The sequence below is a fragment of the Octopus bimaculoides genome, chromosome 28 (genome assembly GCF_046866305.1).
Source record: "Octopus bimaculoides isolate indiv1 chromosome 28, ASM4686630v1, whole genome shotgun sequence".
NCBI lineage: Eukaryota > Metazoa > Mollusca > Cephalopoda > Octopoda > Octopodidae > Octopus > Octopus bimaculoides.
In genome coordinates this window covers 21,518,063-21,537,993 of record NC_142955.1, presented here as the reverse complement: position 1 = coordinate 21,537,993, position 19,931 = coordinate 21,518,063, and the positions used below count along the sequence as shown (strand labels likewise).

Below are 19,931 nucleotides of genomic sequence, written 5' to 3'. Positions count from 1 at the left end.
CTTTCCAAGTGCACATTACCAGAATGGCAACAAAGTGCAGACGATTGGCTGGATGGATCCTGAGAACATTCAGAACCAGAGATAAGGAAACCATGATGATCCTCTGGAGGACATTCGTCCTCAGCCGCCTGGATTACTGCTCACAGCTGTGTTCAGCCACCAGTGTGAAATTAACAGCAGACCTTGAAGCAATCCAGAGAAGATTCACAAGGAAGATTGTCTCTTTGCAACTGCTCAGCTACTGGGAAAGGCTGAAACAGCTAAGACTCTACTCCCTGGAGAGAAGGCGGGAGAGGTATGCAGTAATATACATCTGGAAGATCCTGGAAGGAATTGTGCCAAATTTTGGCATTGAAAGCTACACCAGAACGGGACGACAATGCATAGTGCCAAAGATCCCAGCAATGCCATCGCGCTTCAGGACCAGTTACTGCAACAGTTTGGGTTTCAGGGGCCCACAGCTTTTTAATATTCTCCCAAAGAGCCTGAGGAACCTGCACAAAGTAGATGTAGAGGTTTTTAAATCAAAGCTGGACCTCTTCCTGTCGAGGGTCCCAGATGAACCTACCTCACGGCAAGAAGTGCAAATGAGGGTTACTAAATCAAACTCCATTCTTCACCAAGTGCCACATATTGTAGGAGGCTCCCTGTAATAACAGTGTAGCAACACGGCGGTGCATCAGCATGGCCGCAGCTCTAAGCTGAAACTATATAAAAGATAAAAGATATATATATATATATACACATTTATATATATATATACATATACACATTCATTTATTTATACATATACACATTTATTGATATATACACATTTATATATATATGTACACACACGTGTGTGTTTGCATGAGTGAATACATGTATTTAAAAGACAAACACACACACGGACTATATTCAAAGACGTGAAGGTGATGTCGTTGCTATTTGTTGCCCTCTTCAGTGTCCGGAGATAAAAAACTGTGCAATAAAATTTGCAAATCCGAGCAAAATGAAGAACGTGTGGATGGTGAACGAGTACCACGTAAGTTGATGTTTCTCATAAAGGGCAATAAGATGGATGAGGAAAGGTAGGCCAAGTGCGTAGGAGAAACCACAGAATGCTCCAACGAATCTGTAAGGATAACAACAACAACAACAGCATTATTAATTTGTAAGAATTCGGGAAATAATGATTTTAAATTTTTGCACAAGGTCAGCAATTTTATGTGGGGGAGGGGATAGAATTGTGGACTGGCGCATTGTCCCGATGCAAGGGCTACTGACCTGAGTGGGAAACTTGTGACTCCGAGAGTTATACATTGAGTCTAAGTGGTCGATTATGTTTATTGCACAAGCACCGTTTCGGTTTTAAGCAGAAGTGTGAACACCGGCCCCTCTGGTTGATAGAAGCACTTAGTACACTCAGTAAAGTGGTTGGCAGTTGGCATGCTAGGAAGGGCATCCAGCTATAGAAACCATGCCAAATCAGATTGAATTTTGGTGCAGTTCGAATCATTCAACCCATGCCAGCATGGACAACTCTTACTTCTTGCAATGTAGGTGCTTTGCCATCCTTAGTCACAGTGACGATTGGATTATATATATATATCTATTATCATCATCGTTTAACGTCCGATTTCCATGCTAGCATGGGTTGGACGATTTGACTGAGGACTGGTGAACCAGATGTCTGCACCTGGCTAAGAGGTTGGTGCACAATTATTGAAGCTTCTTTTCAACAAAACCAATAACAACATTTAACAAAACCATCTTTAAATGATTATTCCGGAGCATAGTCACCATCCACTTCAATCACTGCTTCCCATTTTCTTGGCAGCCGGTCGGAACAACCATTTAAAGATGTTTTTGTAAAATGTGGTTATTGGTTTTGTTGAATAAAATTTATTGAAAAAAAGCCACAATAATTATGCACCGACCTAATATATGCAGGCAGGTGTGGCTGTGGGGTAAGAAGCTTGGTTCCGGATCCAGTCTTGGGTCGACCAAAGCCTTGTGAATGCATTTGGAAACTGGAAGAAGCCCATCGTATATATATTTATTTGTGTGTTTGTCAACCCCCCACCACTAAGCTTACAAGGAATAAATCCTTGGCTTGATTTTTGTGACCAACACTCTTTAAAGTAGTGCTCCAGCATAGCCACACTCAAATAACTGAAACAAGTAAAAGAAAGAATATATGACATGTTTCTTTCCATTTCTGTCTATCAAATCCAGGGCTTTGGTTGGCCTGAAGTTATAGAAGATAATTGCCCATGGTAGCACTCAGTGGGACTGAACCTGGAATCATGTGGTTGGATAGCCAACTTGTTACCACACAGCTGTTTCTTTCTGTTTAGTAATGGTGGCTGTGATCAAGTTATAGAGTAATTGTGAGATGTGAGTGTGTATAGTTCAGGGAGAAGAAGATAGCGACTTACCCAATGACTTTCCCAATTTTAGGCAGGAAACATGCAAACAGGATGCTGATTGCACACATGAGTAGATTCATAAGGACCACTTTGAGTACGCTGAAATAAACGAGAGAGAGAGAGGACTGTGATGAGGTGGTCTTTATCCATTAACCACTCAGAGAGAGAGAGGAAGAAATAAAAAAAGAGTGCTGATTATGTAGTCTTGGTTATTTCTAGAAAGAATAGGAAGGTCACAGTTGGAATGCTTTTAAACATTTAATCCAGTCATATCTGCGCAAACCGGTCAGATCTGGCCTCTTAAACGTACCCTACAACGTCATCTGGAAACATTAACAGGTGCCTCATCAAAATCTAATGGCCAAGAGATTTTTATCCTTTATTTGTTTCAGTCATTTGACTGTGGCCATGCTGGGGCACCACCTTTAAAAGGCTTTTAGTTGAATGAATTGACCCTGGTATTTATTCAATCAATCTGTTTTGCTGAACTGCTAAGTTACAGATGTAAATACACTAACGATGGTGGGGGGGGGTACAAACACACACAAAAAGACACATACATATAGGCGCAGGAGTGGCTGTGTGGTAAGTAGCTTGCTTATCAACCACATGGTTCTGGGTTCATTCCCACTGCGTGGCACCTTGGGCAAGTGTCTTCTACTATAGCCTCGGGCCGACCAATGGGACTGAACTCGGGACAATGTGGTTGGCAAGCAAGCTTCCTACCACACAGCCACGCCTTAAAAACTAAAATATTTCATGGATTGTAGAAGTGTAACTAATTTATTATACTTAAATTTTAACATCAAAATCTTCTATGGACCTTCAAGGCTGATATGGACCCCTACGATAGACTGACTTCCACACACACCCCACATATGGTACCTCCCACTACGGGGAGATCTGTATGACCAGCCCCACTTGCTTTGGAGCCCCTTGCTTTGCAGGTCTCCCTACAGACTGCTCCATCCTCAGGCCTCTACAGATATCATCCCTCACTCCACAGCCATCTTAACAGACACACACCAGATTTCCATCCTAGTCACCTTTATATTTCTACACAGACCTTTACACACACAAAACAAGCACCAGGCCATCACCTCCCCCCCACCTCCACGCATACTCTACTGCTCCACACCTGAGAGACCCCACTTCCAACAACAACAATACAGAACACCCATCGCTCCAGACAACCTAGACCCTCCTCCCTACACTCACCCCCAACAGACCACCTGCCTACTTGCCACCCCTATAACTCACCTCCCCAAAATAACGAGTCTACTTACCCAGGGTAGATATTTCCAGAGACCACATGGAAGAACTGAACTCGAAACACATAGATTAGCAACGGGAAGACTGCGACCATCTGGAGCAACATACATGCTCGGGCTGCAAATGCCAGGTTGTCGTCTAACGGAAGATTGTTTAGTATATTCTAGAAATAGAAACAAATGTACTTACTATATATATATATATGTGTGAAGGACAGTTCATTTGCAGTCGAGGAGGTAAAATATTTTATAATTATGGAGTAACAGTGCTAATCAGTGATTTGTGGAAATACAAACTTAATACCTTGCGCACACATATACACATACCATGCACACATACACGCACGTGACAGGAGGAAGATTAGACAGAGAATACCACATTGGCTGGCTGTGTGGTAAGTAGCTTGCTTACGAACCACATGGTTCTGGGTTCAGTCCCACTGCATGGCACCTTGGGCAAGTGTCTTCTACTATAGCTTCGGGCCGACCAAAGCCTTGTGAGTGGATTTGGTAGACGGAAAACTGAAAGAAGCCCGTCGTATATATGTATATGTATATGTATATATATATATGTATGTATGTGTGTGTATATGTTTGTGCCCCCCAACATCACTTGACAACCAATGCTGGTGTGTTTACGTCCCCGTAACTGAGCGGTTCGGCAAAAGAGACTGATAGAATAAATACTAGGCTTCTAAAGAATAAGTCCTGGGGTCGACTTGCACGACTAAAAGTGGTGCTCCAGCATGGCCGCAGTCAAATGACTGAAACAAGTAAAAGAGTAGAAGAATATAAGTGTTTGTAGGGGTGTGAAGATAAATACGAGAGGACAATGTTTTGTTTTTATGCAAATGAACATCACAATTTATTCCGTGGTCTCATGGAAAGCAGTAGTCACATCGGAGGCCACACCCCAAACTTCCAATCACTGCTGGCCGCGGAAAGATACACGTGACCCAGCAGTGAAGTGCGGGTTTCGAAAGGCAAGAATCAGTTCCTGAGATGTTGACACATCAATTGTTTGTCCAGACAATGACACGTTGCTGAATGAGGAAACAGCATTTATACAACGATGGGATTTCTACCTCACCTCACAACCACCACCAAAAAAAAAAAACTCATTGGCTGTTTTAGATTTGCAGCCGAGTACCAGATCTAACGACCTTGATGTGTATTAAGGAATTAACCCAGGTCTCGCTACATACACACACACGATATGCTTTCAGTTGCCACGTCCACTCAAAAGGTTTTGGCCAGCCAGAGGCTATAGTAGAAGAAAGTTGACCAAAGTGCCCCATAGTGAGACTGAACCTAAGACCACTTGGTTAAGAAGCAAGCTTTTAACCACTCAGCCCTGCTTGTACCTGTCTATGACTGTACTACTTTTTAATATAACTTTCGTTCATTTCTAATTCTGATTTTATAAAAATATCAATAAAATACTTTGGGAAGTTCTTGATTTTTATATTTTCATTGTTTGTTTCATTTAACGTCTGCCTTCCATGCTGGCATGGGTTGGACGGTTTGACAGGAGCATGCACAGGACTTCTGAGATGGTTTTTATGGCTGGATGTCCTTCCAGATGACAACCACTTTACAGTAGTGGATATATTTGAGAAACCTGCTGAGTGAAAAGATGGCGAATTCAACAAAAAGACTTAAATTTCTTGAAAGCAGGAGATAAACAGTTCATCTCTTCTGCAGCAGAATCCCAAAATGGTAGCACCAAAATGTTCCTCAACTTTGTGGGACATTATTAGAACAATAGACAACTCTGAGTGTGGAGTGCAAATGAAAGTGTGTACTTACATCTTGGATGCAGGATTTTTGAAGTGGGAATGAAATGTAGAGTCCAACTCCGATAAAGATGTAGGTGAAACAGACGAGGAAGAATGCGATGCCGAGGTCTCGTACCTGTAGCAGAGAGATAAATATATATACAGGTATATAGGTGTGTCTGTGTCTAATCTGCATTTTAATGTCCACTTTTCAAAACAGGTACATATAATCTCTTCCATACTGAAAGATTGTTCCTAAATCTCTCGAGAGACATACAGTAACAATACTTTAAAGTGAAGATTATTTACCAATATAATAATAGAAAATCCTTGTTGGAATGAAATGCTACTTTTGTTTAGCCCAAGGAGACATCGTCTCCAGCTGGCTATATGATACACTATATGTGCCCTTATAATTTCGAACAGGAGAGTCCAGCATCCCCACCCTAGCACACAACAATATCTGTGGACCATGGTTTCAGGGTTATTCCCCTTCTTCAACACAGAACTGCCCTGTTCGAAAATATAAGGACACAGATAGTGTGTCTTACAGCCAGCTGGAGACGATGTTTCCCGGGGTGAAACAACAGCAGCATTTATCCCAACTGAGACTGCCATATTATGTTGGCAAATAAGCTTTACTTATACTGAAACTAATAGACCATGAAGAAAGTAGCAAAATGGCCATACTCTCATGGAACTAACACAGTTAAATAAATCTAGATTCACCTCGCAAAACAGGGCTTACCTCTCTTAGGCTTGTTTTTTGAAGGTACAGCATGCAGAAATTCCAATGTGAGTTTTCTTGGAGTCAGAAGTAGAGGTTAATAGTTCTCTTACATTTTTACTCTGCCTGAAGGCTACAATAAGCGACTAAGGAAATATTTGTTTGAAACGAGGATATTTCTCCACAACATGCTGGTAACTGCCTTGTAACACTTTTGAAATTCCAGCGAAATTTTGGTGCCAGTTAATCACTAAAAGAATTCGGATTCTGTCAGATATTCTACAATATCTGTACAGACGTTGTACAATATTGCATCAAACAGCTGCGTATTCTCAGAAAATATTCTGAATCTGCAACACTTTTGGCACTCAAAAATATCAGATATTGTAGAATATCTGACAGAATTCCTTTAGTGATTAACTGGCACCAAAATTTCGCTGGCATTTCAAAAGTGTTACAAGGCAGTTACCAGTATGTTGTGGAGAAATATCCTAATTTCAAACAAATATTTCCTCAGTCGCTTATTGTAGCCTTCAGGCAGAATAAAAATGGAAGAGAACTATTTAACTTCTACTTCTGACTCCAAGAAAACTCACATTGGAGTTTCTGCATGCTGTACCTTCAAAACACAATCCTAAGAGAGCTAAGCCCTGTTCACTGTGCAACAGCATGAGTCAAGTGAATTCCATCAGGAATCACAACAGAAATGTTATGATTTACATGGAAGGTGGGACATGTAGAGATTCTGATTTGGTGTAGTCAAACAAAATGCATCAAACAAAATTTGATTCATGTTGGTTGTACAACAGAACAAACAAAAGTTTCAATGGGCACAGATATGGCATCAGGCACAAGAACAGCAGTTCAACAGAATTTGCCAAACATTTTGCATCAAATGGCTGCAACTTTGAAGTGCACATTCCCAGAAAATATTCTGAATCTGCTACACTTTCAGTTCTCAAAATGCATGAGGAGAAATATGTTTGTGAGTTATCAACATCACACCCTGGAGGGATGCATAAAATGACAGGAGAACTTCATTATGTTTACACAAAACTGTTCAATAAAATATTCTTTTCCCTTTTCTCTTTCTTGTTCATTTTGCCAGTTGTTTGAAGACTGATGATGTTATTCTATCAACGTGGGGACGCTGGTTTCCCTCGTTCATATTTTGAATTTGATTTTCTATAATTTTGAATTTTTATTTTTCACTTTGGACTCAACAAAGACACGCAAGCTGTCGAAATATCATCCAACCAATAAAATATCTATTGCAGTCGCACTGCCCTCTTCGTATTGTCTAATAACGATGATAATAATTATAATAATCATTTCTACAGAAGGTACAAGGCCTGAAATTTGCAGGGAGGGGACTGGTCGATTACATCAACCCAGTGTTTTACTGGTACTTAATTTATCAAGCCTAAAAGAATGAAAAGCAAAGCTGACCTTGGTGGATTTTGAACTCAGAAGCAAAATGCCACTCAGAATTTTTGCCTGGTGTGCTAACGATTCTGCCATCTCGCCTCTTTATAATAATAATAATAATAATAATAATAATAATAATAAAAGATATACTAACCCCATTTTCTGGTTTCTTGTGAGATCTCAAGATGGAGAGGACACAGTTGTGAATGAAATATGCAAGAGCTGCAATACCTGTGAGGGCCGCCAGGTTTGAGGAGATATCTAGAGAAAGAGACACACAGACAGAGTTTAGTAGACACAGGTATGTGTCTGTGTGTTTATATGCTTAAGTGTATAAGCATATATATATATATATATATGTGTGTGTGTGTGTATGTACATGTATATATATGTATGTTTATGTATGCATATATAAATGAATATCTATGTATGTATACGTATGTATATTCTTTTACCTGTTTCAGTCATTTGACTGTGGCCATGCTAGAGCACTGCCTTTTAGCCCAACAAATCAACTGCAGGACTTATTCATTGTAAGACCAGTACTTATTCCATTGGTCTCCTTTGCCGAGTCGGTAAGTTACAGGGACATAAACACACCAACATTGGTTGTCAGGCGATGGTGGTGGGAACAAACATAAACACACACACACACATATATATATATAAATAAATATGGGCTTCTTTCAGTTTCCGCCTACCAAATCCATTCACAAGGTTTCGGTCGGCCCAAAGCTATGGTAGAAGACACTTGTCGAAGGTGCCTTACAGTGGGACTGAACCCAGAACCATGTGGTTGGGAAGCAAGCCTCTTACCACACAGCCATGCCGTATGTGAAAGTGCATGGCTTAATGCTATTTGGTTTGCAATTGTAAGGGACACCCATTACCCACTTTTCCATCTTTGGTTGCATTGCTTTCATATTCACGTATGCAAAATGTCCTGGCTTTAATTGTTACTCTTTTACTTGTTTCAGTCATTTGACTGCGGCCATGCTGGAGCACCGCCTTTAGTTGAGCAAATCAACCCCAGGACTTATTCTATGTAAGTCTAGTACTTATTCTATCGGTCACTTTTGCCGAACCGCTAAGTTACGGGACGTAAACCCATCAGCATCGGTTGTCAAGCGATGTTGGGGGTACAAACACAGACACACAAACATATACACACACATACATACATATACATATATACAACGGGCTTCTTTCAGTTTCCGTCTACGAAATCCACTCATAAGGCTTTGGTCGGCCCGAGGCTATAGTAGAAGACACTTGCCCAAGGTGCTACGCAGTGGGACTGAACCCAGAGCCATGTGGTTGGTAAGCAAGCTACTTACCACACAGCCACTCCTGTGCCTGAGGAAGTCTGTAGAGAGAACTTTAATAAAAGGTGACTGGACGACACTGCTAAAACACGTCAGGACATAGCAATCACTAGTGTATGTTTGGGAGTATATTGTGGTCTCATAACAAAATGCAGTGTCCCTCCTAGCAATTAATATACCTGCACACACACACACACACATATATATACATACATAAACACATGTATATGCACACACATACGCATGTACACACACACACACATGTACACACACACACACATGTACACACACACATACATGTACACACACACACATATATACATGTACACACATATATACATGTACACACATATACATACACACGCACATATACACAGATACGAATATATATGTACACACACATACACAAACATGCAAATACACACACAGATATAAAGAGAGAGGGAGTCGTGGTCATTGCTGGTGGCACATAAAAGCACTCATTATACTCTTGTGGTGGTCAGCACTAGAAAGGGCATTCAGCTGTAGAAACCATCAGACTGGAACCTGGTGCAGCCCTCCAACTAATCAGCTCCAGTCCAACTGTCGAACCCAGGCCAAGATGGAGAGCAGATGTTAGAAGATGATGATGATGATGAGAGAAAATATATATTGTAGGGAGGCTGAAGGGGAGAGTGGGAAACAAAGAGAGAAGGTGACTTACTTGGTGAGTAATGTTCAGAAAATTTGTCCTTAAATTCAATATTGACACCCCACTTGGTGGCCTTCACCACTGTGAATATCATTAAATATGTCACGGAGATGGTAGCTGCAACAAATTATGGCATTAAAATATACATTGAAGAAAGAAACACACAGATATACATATATATAGATATATATGTATACTTTGTGGTTGTCTACTCCTTATGCAGAGTTTGACCACCTCCTGTACCTAAACCTTAGAACCATCATGACATCTGACAATGTTTTGAAAAGACACCCACATAGATTGCATATATGATTTGGACCACCAAGAGCTACTGTTGAGCTCTGATCTTTGAGACCTTCATTAGATTTGCAGACCTGCTGGCATACACAGAATTGACAGGTATGCACAGAATAGTTCTTTTTCCATGGGTTCGCAGATAAGATTTGAGCCTAGCAAAAGAAAGGCATGGTCTGTCACAAATAGTGCACACAAAAAGGTCGCTGTCATTCACCTTTTCATGTGATCAATAATGTAATTTTTCCTTTGTATGCAAAAATAATGTATACACACATCCATATATACAAGCCAAGCAAAATTGTAGCTATGGCTGTTGCTGGTGTTGTGTAAATGGCACCTGCGAAATCATAATCATGGCCATTACCAGTAGCAAATGTGGGGTCTCACAGAGGCAAGGACAGGTGACCAAATCCTTCAGCCAAATGCATTGTAATGCCAAGTGAAATCATAGTTGTGCCCATTGCCAATGTCATGTAAATGGCACTTGTGCTGGTGGCACGTTAGAAAGTACTCATTACACTCTTTGAGTGTAAGGAAGAGCATCCAGCTGTAGAAACCAAGCCAAATCAGATCGGTGCTTGGTGCAGCTTCCCAGCACCTCTCAAGCTGTCAAACCCATGCCAGCATGGAAAACACGTTAGATGATGATAGATAATTAGAGCATTTAATATTCGGATGTATATTATAAGCAGCATGGTCATTGGTTTTATGTCAAACAAAAAGATCAGCTCAACTCTCGGTCACACACGTGGCCATCTTCATAGTAGTTAGAGTAGAGTTAAATTTATGAAATTAACAATCAAGAAGATGAGATGAATGATATTACAGGAACATCGTGTACCTACCTAAGGAATTGAATTTGGTAAAGAAGGTTGGCGACTTGAAGTTGAGCAGAGGAAAGAGAAGAAGAAGCAAGAAGACAGGAACTGTTGTGGTGAGGTCCCATATTTTGTTGTAGACTTTGACATTGATCTCCGACTTGCTGAGTGTATATAGATCTTCAAAGTTGACAGACAGCTGGTCAGTGACGTTGCTGGTGGTGTTGTCGTTGCTGGGGCAGAGGACTGACCAATAGAAAAATGTTTAGCTGTTATAGTGTAGAATATGTGTGTGTTTGGGTGTCAGTGGAGTAAGTTGACTTATTTCCCTTCGCTTTTTTTATTAGTTATCTCCCCCTTAATTTTTATTTACTTTTTTCACTCCCATTATTTTTATTTATTTAATTTTTTACGCCATAAACTGAACAGTTACTCTCAATATCCAATAAATAATCTATACTTTTTCAAAATTTTTGGCCCAGCCACTTGACCGCTAAGAGGGCACAAACAGAATGACAGACATAACACTCATTATAGTAAGATATAATTATATATTTTGCATTAATTGTTACCTATAATGGTTTTATTACATACTGGCTACTTGATAAAATCTTATATTTTATCATTGATTATATATGTACACATATACATATATATATATATATATATATATATATATTTTAGAAAAGTGAAATCGGTCAAGTGAATAAACATCTTTAAAATTGCATTTTCAAACCTTCTTTCATATATATATATATATATATATATATATATATATATATATATACACACGCACACATTCTTTTACTTATTTCAGTCATTTGACTGTAGTCATACACCCATACACACACACATATATATATGTGTGTGTGTGTGTGTGTGTGTGTGTATCATGTCCTCGGAACTTACCTGAATCGTTGCCTGTCGGAGGATCTGAGAATTGAGAAGAAAAAAAAAAAAAGAATTCCACATTAAACCGTGATATCAAGAATGTGTTTAAGCTGAGGACATAGGTACCTAGGTGCCTATTGGCAAAAGGATGTGATTGAGAAGCCCTGACCAAGCCAAGTGAAATGGGAGTCATGGCTACTGCTGGTGTCACATAACTGGGACCCATACTGGTGGCACGTCAAAGTGCTTTTTGAGTGACAGGCTTCACAGACGCAATGACCGTGACCTTTGGCCTTTATGTCAAGCTGAGCAAAATCGCAGTCGTGGCAGATATTGGTGTCACGCAAATGGCACCCGTGCCGGTGGCATCTAAAGAAAAAACACCCATTACACTCTTGGAGTGGTTGGCATTAGGAAAGGAATCGAGCCGTAGAAACCATGCCATTTCAGACTGGAGTCTGGTGCAGCATGCCAGCCCTGCTCAAACTGTCCAACCCATGTATAGATACATATTTATGTATGTATATATATATATATATGTGTAGATTCATATGAAATCCATCTCCTGAAATTATTATTATTATCTCAGCTAACACTGTGGAGTTCCTGAAGTAGATCCAATGGGAATATACCCCGAGTGCAGATGACACCAAGTAGCCCCAACTGTGCCAGTGCCCTACTCAACACTTCAACACACTATTCAACATTAATCCAAAAATATTAAATATACATATATATATATATATATATGGAATATAAAGAAAGTCCGGAGCTATGAGATAAACATATTTATTTCACCAGTTAATATCCATAAAATGACAATTGTTTTGCAGCCAACATCATGGAAAGATAATTTATTTTAGAGTTTAATATATTAATTTACAAGTCTGCACTAGTGTGTATGTTATTCATTGCATAGTACTATTGTACGTTTCACAAACCAATGCAGATATAGAAGGCTTGCTCTTCAGGTCCACAGAATATCAGGGTTACATAATACAATGAAAGGAATACTGACTTACTTGCAAAAAAAGACACAGTGTTGTATAGAAAGTTGCTCATTAATATCCAATAGACAATCATGCCTCCAACAAGGGACATTAGGGAACAGATGATAGCAGTGTAGAGGCCGAACTTGCCCAGGTAGTGTTGGCAGACGTCAGAGAAATCCAGGTATCCATAGTTAGCTGGTAGTGGTCACCAAAGAGAGAGAGAGAGGGAAAGATGTTTATAAGATGTTTATACAAATGCAGTTTACAGTCACAGATTTGGGTGGAGAGGAGTTTTAGTGTTGCATGTCACTGAGAGAGAGGGGTAAGCACACAGACACACAAATGTCTGTGTGTTGTAGTGAAAGGGTATACTCTTTTACTTGTTTCAGTCTTTTGACTGCGGCCATGCTGGGGCACCGCCTTTAGTCGAGCAAATCGACCCCAGGACTTATTCTTTGGAAGCCTAGTACTTATTCTATCGGTCTCTTTTTGCCGAACTGCTAAGTTACGGGGACATAAACACACCAGCATCGGTTGTCAAGTGATGGTGGGGGGACACACACAAACATACACATATATACGACGGGCTTCTTTCAGTTTCCGTCTACCAAATCCACTCACAAGGCTTTGGTCGGCCCGAGGCTATAGTAGAAGACACTTGCCCAAGGTGCCACGCAGTGGGACTGAACCCGGAACCATGTGGTTGGCAAGCAAGCTACTTACCACACAGTCACTCCTGCACCTATGGGTATGTGTATAAATGTGTGCATATATAATATATATTTATGTATGTACATATATATTTATTCATATACATACATATACTTTTATATGAATATATATAGGAGGGGTGTATGAAAAGTTTTGAGCTTTGAAGTCTTGTACCTTGTTTTGTTTCTTTGAGGCTCAAGACTTTTCATATGCCTCTCATATATATATTATATACATATATATATATATACATATATATATATTCTTTTACTTGTTTCAGCCATTTGACTGTGGCCATGCTGGAGCACTGCCTTTAAGGATTTTAATTGAAGAAATCAACACTTTTTATATATCCTGTCAACATCTACACACTGTGTCCATCTATTCCGTCAACATCTATGCACTGTGTCCATCTATCCCGTCAACATCTACACAGTGTGTCCCTCCATCCAGTCAACATCTACACACTGTGTCCACCTGTCCTATTAACAAGTACACACTGTGTCTATGCAAATATTCATCACAATGACTGTTTCTATAAAGTCAAGTTTTCAAAAGGCAAATATATTTGAAAATGTTAGAATTTATACAAGCTGTTATTGTTAAAGCGATGTTACAGCAAGCTGTGTATATTACATATAACAGACTATGTGTACTACATATAGCAAGCAGCATACTTTACATATATAGCAAGCTGTATATATTATATAGAATAGAAGGTGTATATTAATGGCATTAGACATAGCATTAAATCATTTTTTAGGCAGTTGCATGCACAGATAGAGTGAAAATGAATGCACACACAAAACTGAGAAAAAGCATTGATGTTCCACGTAATTGACTTGATAATTGTTGAGGGTTTCCTAAACATAAAACCAATGGTAGTCTTCACCCACAAACAAAGAATCTTTATCCACCTATGTGGTGTCAAGCACTCCTTGCCATTGTATGATATTAATGTAGAGAGAGACACACACACACACATATATATATGTCCGTTTTCCATGCTGGCATGGGTTGGACTGTTTGACTGATGTCTGGAAAGCCAGATGGCTGCATCAGGCTCCAATCTGGTTTGGCAGAGTTTCTACAGCAGCATGCCCTTCCCAACGCCAACCACTCTGAGAGTGGAGTGGGTGCTTTTTATGTACCACTGGCACAGGAGCCAGTCAGCAGTTATTGACACACACACACACACACATCATCATCATCATTTGATGTCTGTTTTATAATCTGGGATAGGTTGGATGGTTTGACAGAACTGGTAAACCAAAGAGCTGCACCACGTTCCAGTCTGATTTGGCATGGTTTCTAAGGCTGGATGCCCTCCCTATTGCAAACCACTCCAAGATATATATATATATATATATATGAAATAAATAATTTGGAAAAATAAGTATAATGGGTCAAAACATATGCTGTACCTAATAAAAGTCTAACGTGAAATCCATCTCCTACTATTAATTAATGCTCTCTCTCTCTCTCTCTCTCTCTCTCTCTCTCTCTCTCTCTCTCTCTCATATATATATATATATATATATATATATATATATATATAAATGCACACACACATACAAAGTACACTAGTAACCACAAGGACTTTGGTTCAGCCCCTCTGTGCAAAATTTTGGGCAAGTGTCTTCTACCTTTAATCTTGGGCTGAACAAAGCCTTGTCCATGAAATCAGTCAGTAGAAACTGTGTGGAAGCCTGTCACAGATCACTGGATTTTCTACCATCTCAACCAATGGGTTAGCTGGAATTCTTTGTAGCCAGGTGCCCTTCCTGTCACTAACCCCCACCACACATGGGTACATATCCATCCATATATATATACGCACACACACATATACACTCTCGCATCAAACAGTAAGAATAAGTGCCCAATGCTATTTTGGTGGATAAATTTCCTTTATTTGTGGCGCATCAAAGACTACCAATGCTTTTATGTTAGAGGATCACTACAATTTTCAACGCTGTCACATAGGAAGATTTGTATTCATCTCCAATATATATATACACACACACACAAATACATATGTGTGTATACATATACACACACAAAAATGCATATATAAAAAAGATAAATACTACCATACAAAGGAATACACATACAAATAAATGCATACCCACATACATGTATATATAACAGTATATGTTATGTATACCTATAGACATACACAGATAGATGCATAGGTAAATCCATAGATGAAGCAATGCTAAAGAAAGGAAGACAATCCATCAGAGTGGAAGGCCATCACCTTAATTAAAGAGATGATTTTGCTGAGAAACAACAACACCAAATTGTGAAAGATTTGTTGCAGTGCAGAAGCATGCAGATTTCATACGAAGTACATATGTGCCTACATTCGTTATACAACTAGCTGCATATATATATATATATATATATATATATACATATATATGAGAGTATATTTGCGTGTGTGTGTGTGTGTGTGTGTGTGTGTGCGTATGTGTGTGCATGTGTTTCTGTGTGTGTGTGGAGTTAATCTTGAAATGCATGATATCACAAAAAGAGTGCTAACCTTCATTACATTCATTTTGAAGGAAGCGAAGAACTCCCAAATGTAAGGCTTTGTAGAACATCTAGCATAGAAGATGAGTTCCAGAATGGTCTTAATAAGATTAAAGAATCATACATTCCATACATACATTACATACTTATAATAGCATCATTATTTTGTGTCCTTTCTATCCAGACTTGGGTCAAACAGTTAGTGACAGAATTAGCACATATTCAGGGGGCACCAGTCACCTAGATGGGTTATGGGGCTGCATCTCACTCACTTATGTCCAATGTTTGGTTTCTATGGCTGGATACCCTGCCTAATGCCAACCACTTTACAGGGTGTACTTTCCATGTGGCACCAGCACTAGTGAGGTATCGTGTCTTCTACATGACTAAAAGGTCCTCATAATCTCACACTTTACAGAGTGCAACAGTTGTATTTTGTACGACACCAACACTACAGAGGTAGCCATACCTTCGACATGACTCCGGAATGTCATGACTCTATACTTCTGCTTGTCCACCTTTCTCTTTATGGAGAAGGAAGCATGAGGGATGAAAGAATAAAAGACAGATGTGTGAATGATAGTGACAAGAGGGATGTGTGATACGCATTAATTTACATACATACATATTTAATAACAGTTTGACTCGGCTCCCCATGACTGAAAGTTTCATAGGCATGAAAATACACCCACCTCATCAGACGTTTGGATATATATATGATGGATTCTCTTGTCATGGATGACATATGAGAGTTTAGTAAAAGGAGGCATTGATCATGTTCTATGGGCATGAATGTGTCTCTCTTTATGTGACTTTGTGTGTTGAAGCATATTCTGTCGTGTCTGGGGAGAGTCATTCTGTTCTTCTGCCTGGTAAAGTTTCTACTCGTTTACTTATTTATTTTGCCTAAAATTTTTGTTTCATTTTGCAATCTTTTCAATAGACATTGGTAAATGAGTGGAAACTTTATACCAGTAATAAGGCACTAAAAATGAATGACTCTCCCCAGACACAACAAAATATATATATATACACACACACATATATATATATATATATAAATGTGTGTGTGTGTTTGTGCTTTTTACATTATGTTACTGTGTGTGTGTGTGTGTATATATATATATATATACATACACACATGCATATATGTATATGTATATATATATATATATATATATATATATATATATATATATATATAGCAGCTTGATGTATACAATCAGGGTGATTTACATACCCAAGGGTAAACCTTCTGACAAAGATAATTTTGCTTCTGAAAACAAAAATAACAAAACAAAATAAAATTTTAAAAAATGTCAAATCAAAACAGTTTCTCAAATGTTTTTTATGCAATTTTTGTATAATTTTCTTTTTTTTTTTCCAAAAAGTTTCTTGCAACATTTTGACCCAACAATGGCCATCCCCCCCCCCCCAAATCACAATACTTCACCCTGGTAACACTGGAACAATAACCTCTAAACATCAACACAACTGATAGATATAGTCACTCCACACTCCACTCAACCACACACCACCACTCCATCAGTGCTCAGCTCCACTCACTGAGTCCTTACCTCAATTCACTGATTTCTAAACTCCACTCACACAGTCCTTACCTTCACTCAGTCGTAACCCCACTCAGTCAGTCCTTACCTCAACTCACTCCACCCTCATTTCCTCTTAGTCCTTATCTTCACTTATTCAGTGCTCACCTCTACTCACTGAGACTGAGTCCTCGCTTCCACTCACTCAGTGCTCACCTCCACTCACTTAAACTCATTTGGTCCTTACCCCCCCCACCACACACGTCCCCAGGCCTTACTCTTTTCTCTGACAATCACCACCTACACTCCACTCAGCCAAACCACCACCACCACCACCACCACCACATCTCCATTCAGTCTCCACTTAACCTTCCACCACCACAAGTCTCCACTGAAGCCCCCTCCCCCCACTTACACTTCAATGCACAAACAACAACAACAACAACAACAACGAACATCCAAAGAAGGAGTAGTAATTAAGTACTCACCCATGCCATGAGTGATGCTGATGATCCGGTAAGCAGAGTAACACATGAGGGCTGCCATGAGGATGAGGAGGACGACACCGTTGGCAAAGCCAGCCTGCAAGATAAACAAACACAAAAACAATTATAATGAGGATAATAATAATAATAATTGTCAGGTGTCAAAGTGATTGCAGAGCAATGCGAGATGAAGTGTTTTGCTCAAGGACACAGTGCTGTGCCTAGTCTAGGAATTGAAACCACAGTGTAGTGGCTGCAACACCCTAACCATTATGCTGGCAGAATCGTTAGCACGTCGGGCGAAATGCTAAGCGGTATTTCGTCTGCCGCTACGTTCTGAGTTCAAATTCCGCCGAGGTCGACTTTGCCTTTCATCCTTTTGGGGTCGATTAAATAAGTACCAGTTACGCACCAGGGTCGATGTAATCGACTTAAACCCTTTGTTTGTCCCCTCTATGTTTAGCCCCTTGTGGGCAATAAAGAAATAAATAATAGTGGGGGTTTTAACATTCAGATAGAAGGCCTGATTTAGTAGAACTAAACTAAGGGGGGGGGGGTTTACCAAATTTTTTTTTCCCCAGTGGCCCAGATAACTGAGAGAACGATAAACATGGACTGCATAACCATTTTGTTCAATACAGTGAACACACTAAAAAGAAAGACAACCAACATATTTATTTACCAAATAGTTACCAATGGCAACAACTTTAGCATCCAGAGTGTACATATCTGAAACTCGCACACTGAGAGCAAAAAGGTTTCTGATTTTTGTGGAACTGGTGTTTAACCACATGGTTCCCGGTTCAGTCCCACTGCGTGGCACCTTGGGCAAGTGTCTTTTACTATAACCTCGGGCTGACCAAAGCCTTCTGAGTGGATTTAGTAGACGGAAACTGAAAGAAGCCCGTCGTATATATGTGTGTGGGTGTTTGTGTGTCTGTGTTTGTCCGCCTCAACATCGCTTGACAAACGATGCTGGTGTGTTTACGTCCCCGTAACTTAGCGGTTTGGCAAAAAGAGACCGATAAAATAAGTAGTAAGCTTCCAAAGAATAAGTCCTGGGGTCGATTTGCTCGACTAAAGGCGGTGCTCCAGCATGGCCGCAGTCAAATGACTGAAACAAGTAAAAGAGAGTAAAAGAGTAAAAGAGTATTTGCTTTGGAGATGTGACCATCCTGTCTGAATTATTCAGACACAGTGTATCTAGGACTACATTATTTAATGTGCCCTTCTTCATTGCTGTTGTCTGGCTCCTATTTCTAGCAAATCATGCCACCAAGTAGAGACTCAATGGTTGGTTTGTTAGGGTTGAAACAGGGATACAAAAGGGATACTTACCATTTTGAGGGCCCATGGAATGCTGAGTATGGAGGTCCCCATCATAGTGTTCCACAGGGAGAATCTGGACAAAGAGAGAGAAAAGCGGTCAGAAAGGAATGGTGTAGTTCTGGCACCAGTAGAGGTATGCGGTGGTATGGGCACTAGTTGTAGTGGTGATGACAGCCAGGTGATAGTAGTGGTGGCATTTGTGTTGTACAGAATATATGTATGTCCATATATAGGCACAGGTGTGGCTGTGTGGTAAGAATGCTTAGTGGTATTTCGTCTGCCATTACGTTCAGAGTTCAAATTCCGCCGAGGTCAACTTTGCCTTTCATCCTTTCGGGGTCGATAAATTAAGTACCAGTTACGCTCTGGGGTCGATCTAATCGACTTAATCCCTTTGTCTGTCCTTGTTTGTCCCTTCTATGTTTAGCCCCTTGTGGGCAATAAAGAAATAAGAAGCTTGCTTCCCAGCCACATGGTTCCGGGTTCAGTCCCGCTGCGTGGCACCTTGGGCAAGCTTTGTAAGTGGGGGGAGAAGGGAAGATTTTTGGTAGGCCCAGGGTGTTAGTAAAAGACAATTACACAAGGTGCCATGCAGTAGGACTGAATCCAAAACAATGTGGTTGGGAGGCAAACTTCTTACCCCAGCCCCATGGCCAATCCTGAACCCCATGAGGGGGTTTGTTTATTTGAAAGAG

General features: G+C 40.0%; 1 protein-coding gene across 9 annotated transcripts in view; it reads right to left on the bottom strand.

Annotated features, from left to right (window-relative positions):
* Nucleotides 1-776: 776 nt before the first annotated feature.
* Nucleotides 777-19,931, bottom strand: part of LOC106879237 (neutral amino acid transporter 9) — a 49,033-nt gene continuing 29,878 nt past the window's right edge. For 3 of the 9 annotated variants that reach the window (XM_089344647.1, XM_089344646.1, XM_089344648.1), the window contains exons 7-18: nt 19,246-19,309; nt 17,911-18,004; nt 17,116-17,151; nt 12,660-12,824; nt 11,656-11,679; nt 10,774-10,992; nt 9,644-9,748; nt 7,770-7,876; nt 5,492-5,596; nt 3,698-3,846; nt 2,421-2,510; nt 777-1,114 (exon numbers count right to left, since the gene is read on the bottom strand). In XM_089344647.1, coding sequence (XP_089200773.1) covers nt 940-1,114; nt 2,421-2,510; nt 3,698-3,846; nt 5,492-5,596; nt 7,770-7,876; nt 9,644-9,748; nt 10,774-10,992; nt 11,656-11,679; nt 12,660-12,824; nt 17,116-17,151; nt 17,911-18,004; nt 19,246-19,309 — 1,333 coding nt within the window. In that variant the 3' untranslated portion in view covers nt 777-939. The remainder of the gene's footprint in view (nt 1,115-2,420; nt 2,511-3,697; nt 3,847-5,491; nt 5,597-7,769; nt 7,877-9,643; nt 9,749-10,773; nt 10,993-11,655; nt 11,680-12,659; nt 12,825-17,115; nt 17,152-17,910; nt 18,005-19,245; nt 19,310-19,931) is intronic. The other 6 variants (XM_089344651.1, XM_089344652.1, XM_089344650.1 and 3 more) reach the window with 5 other exon arrangements.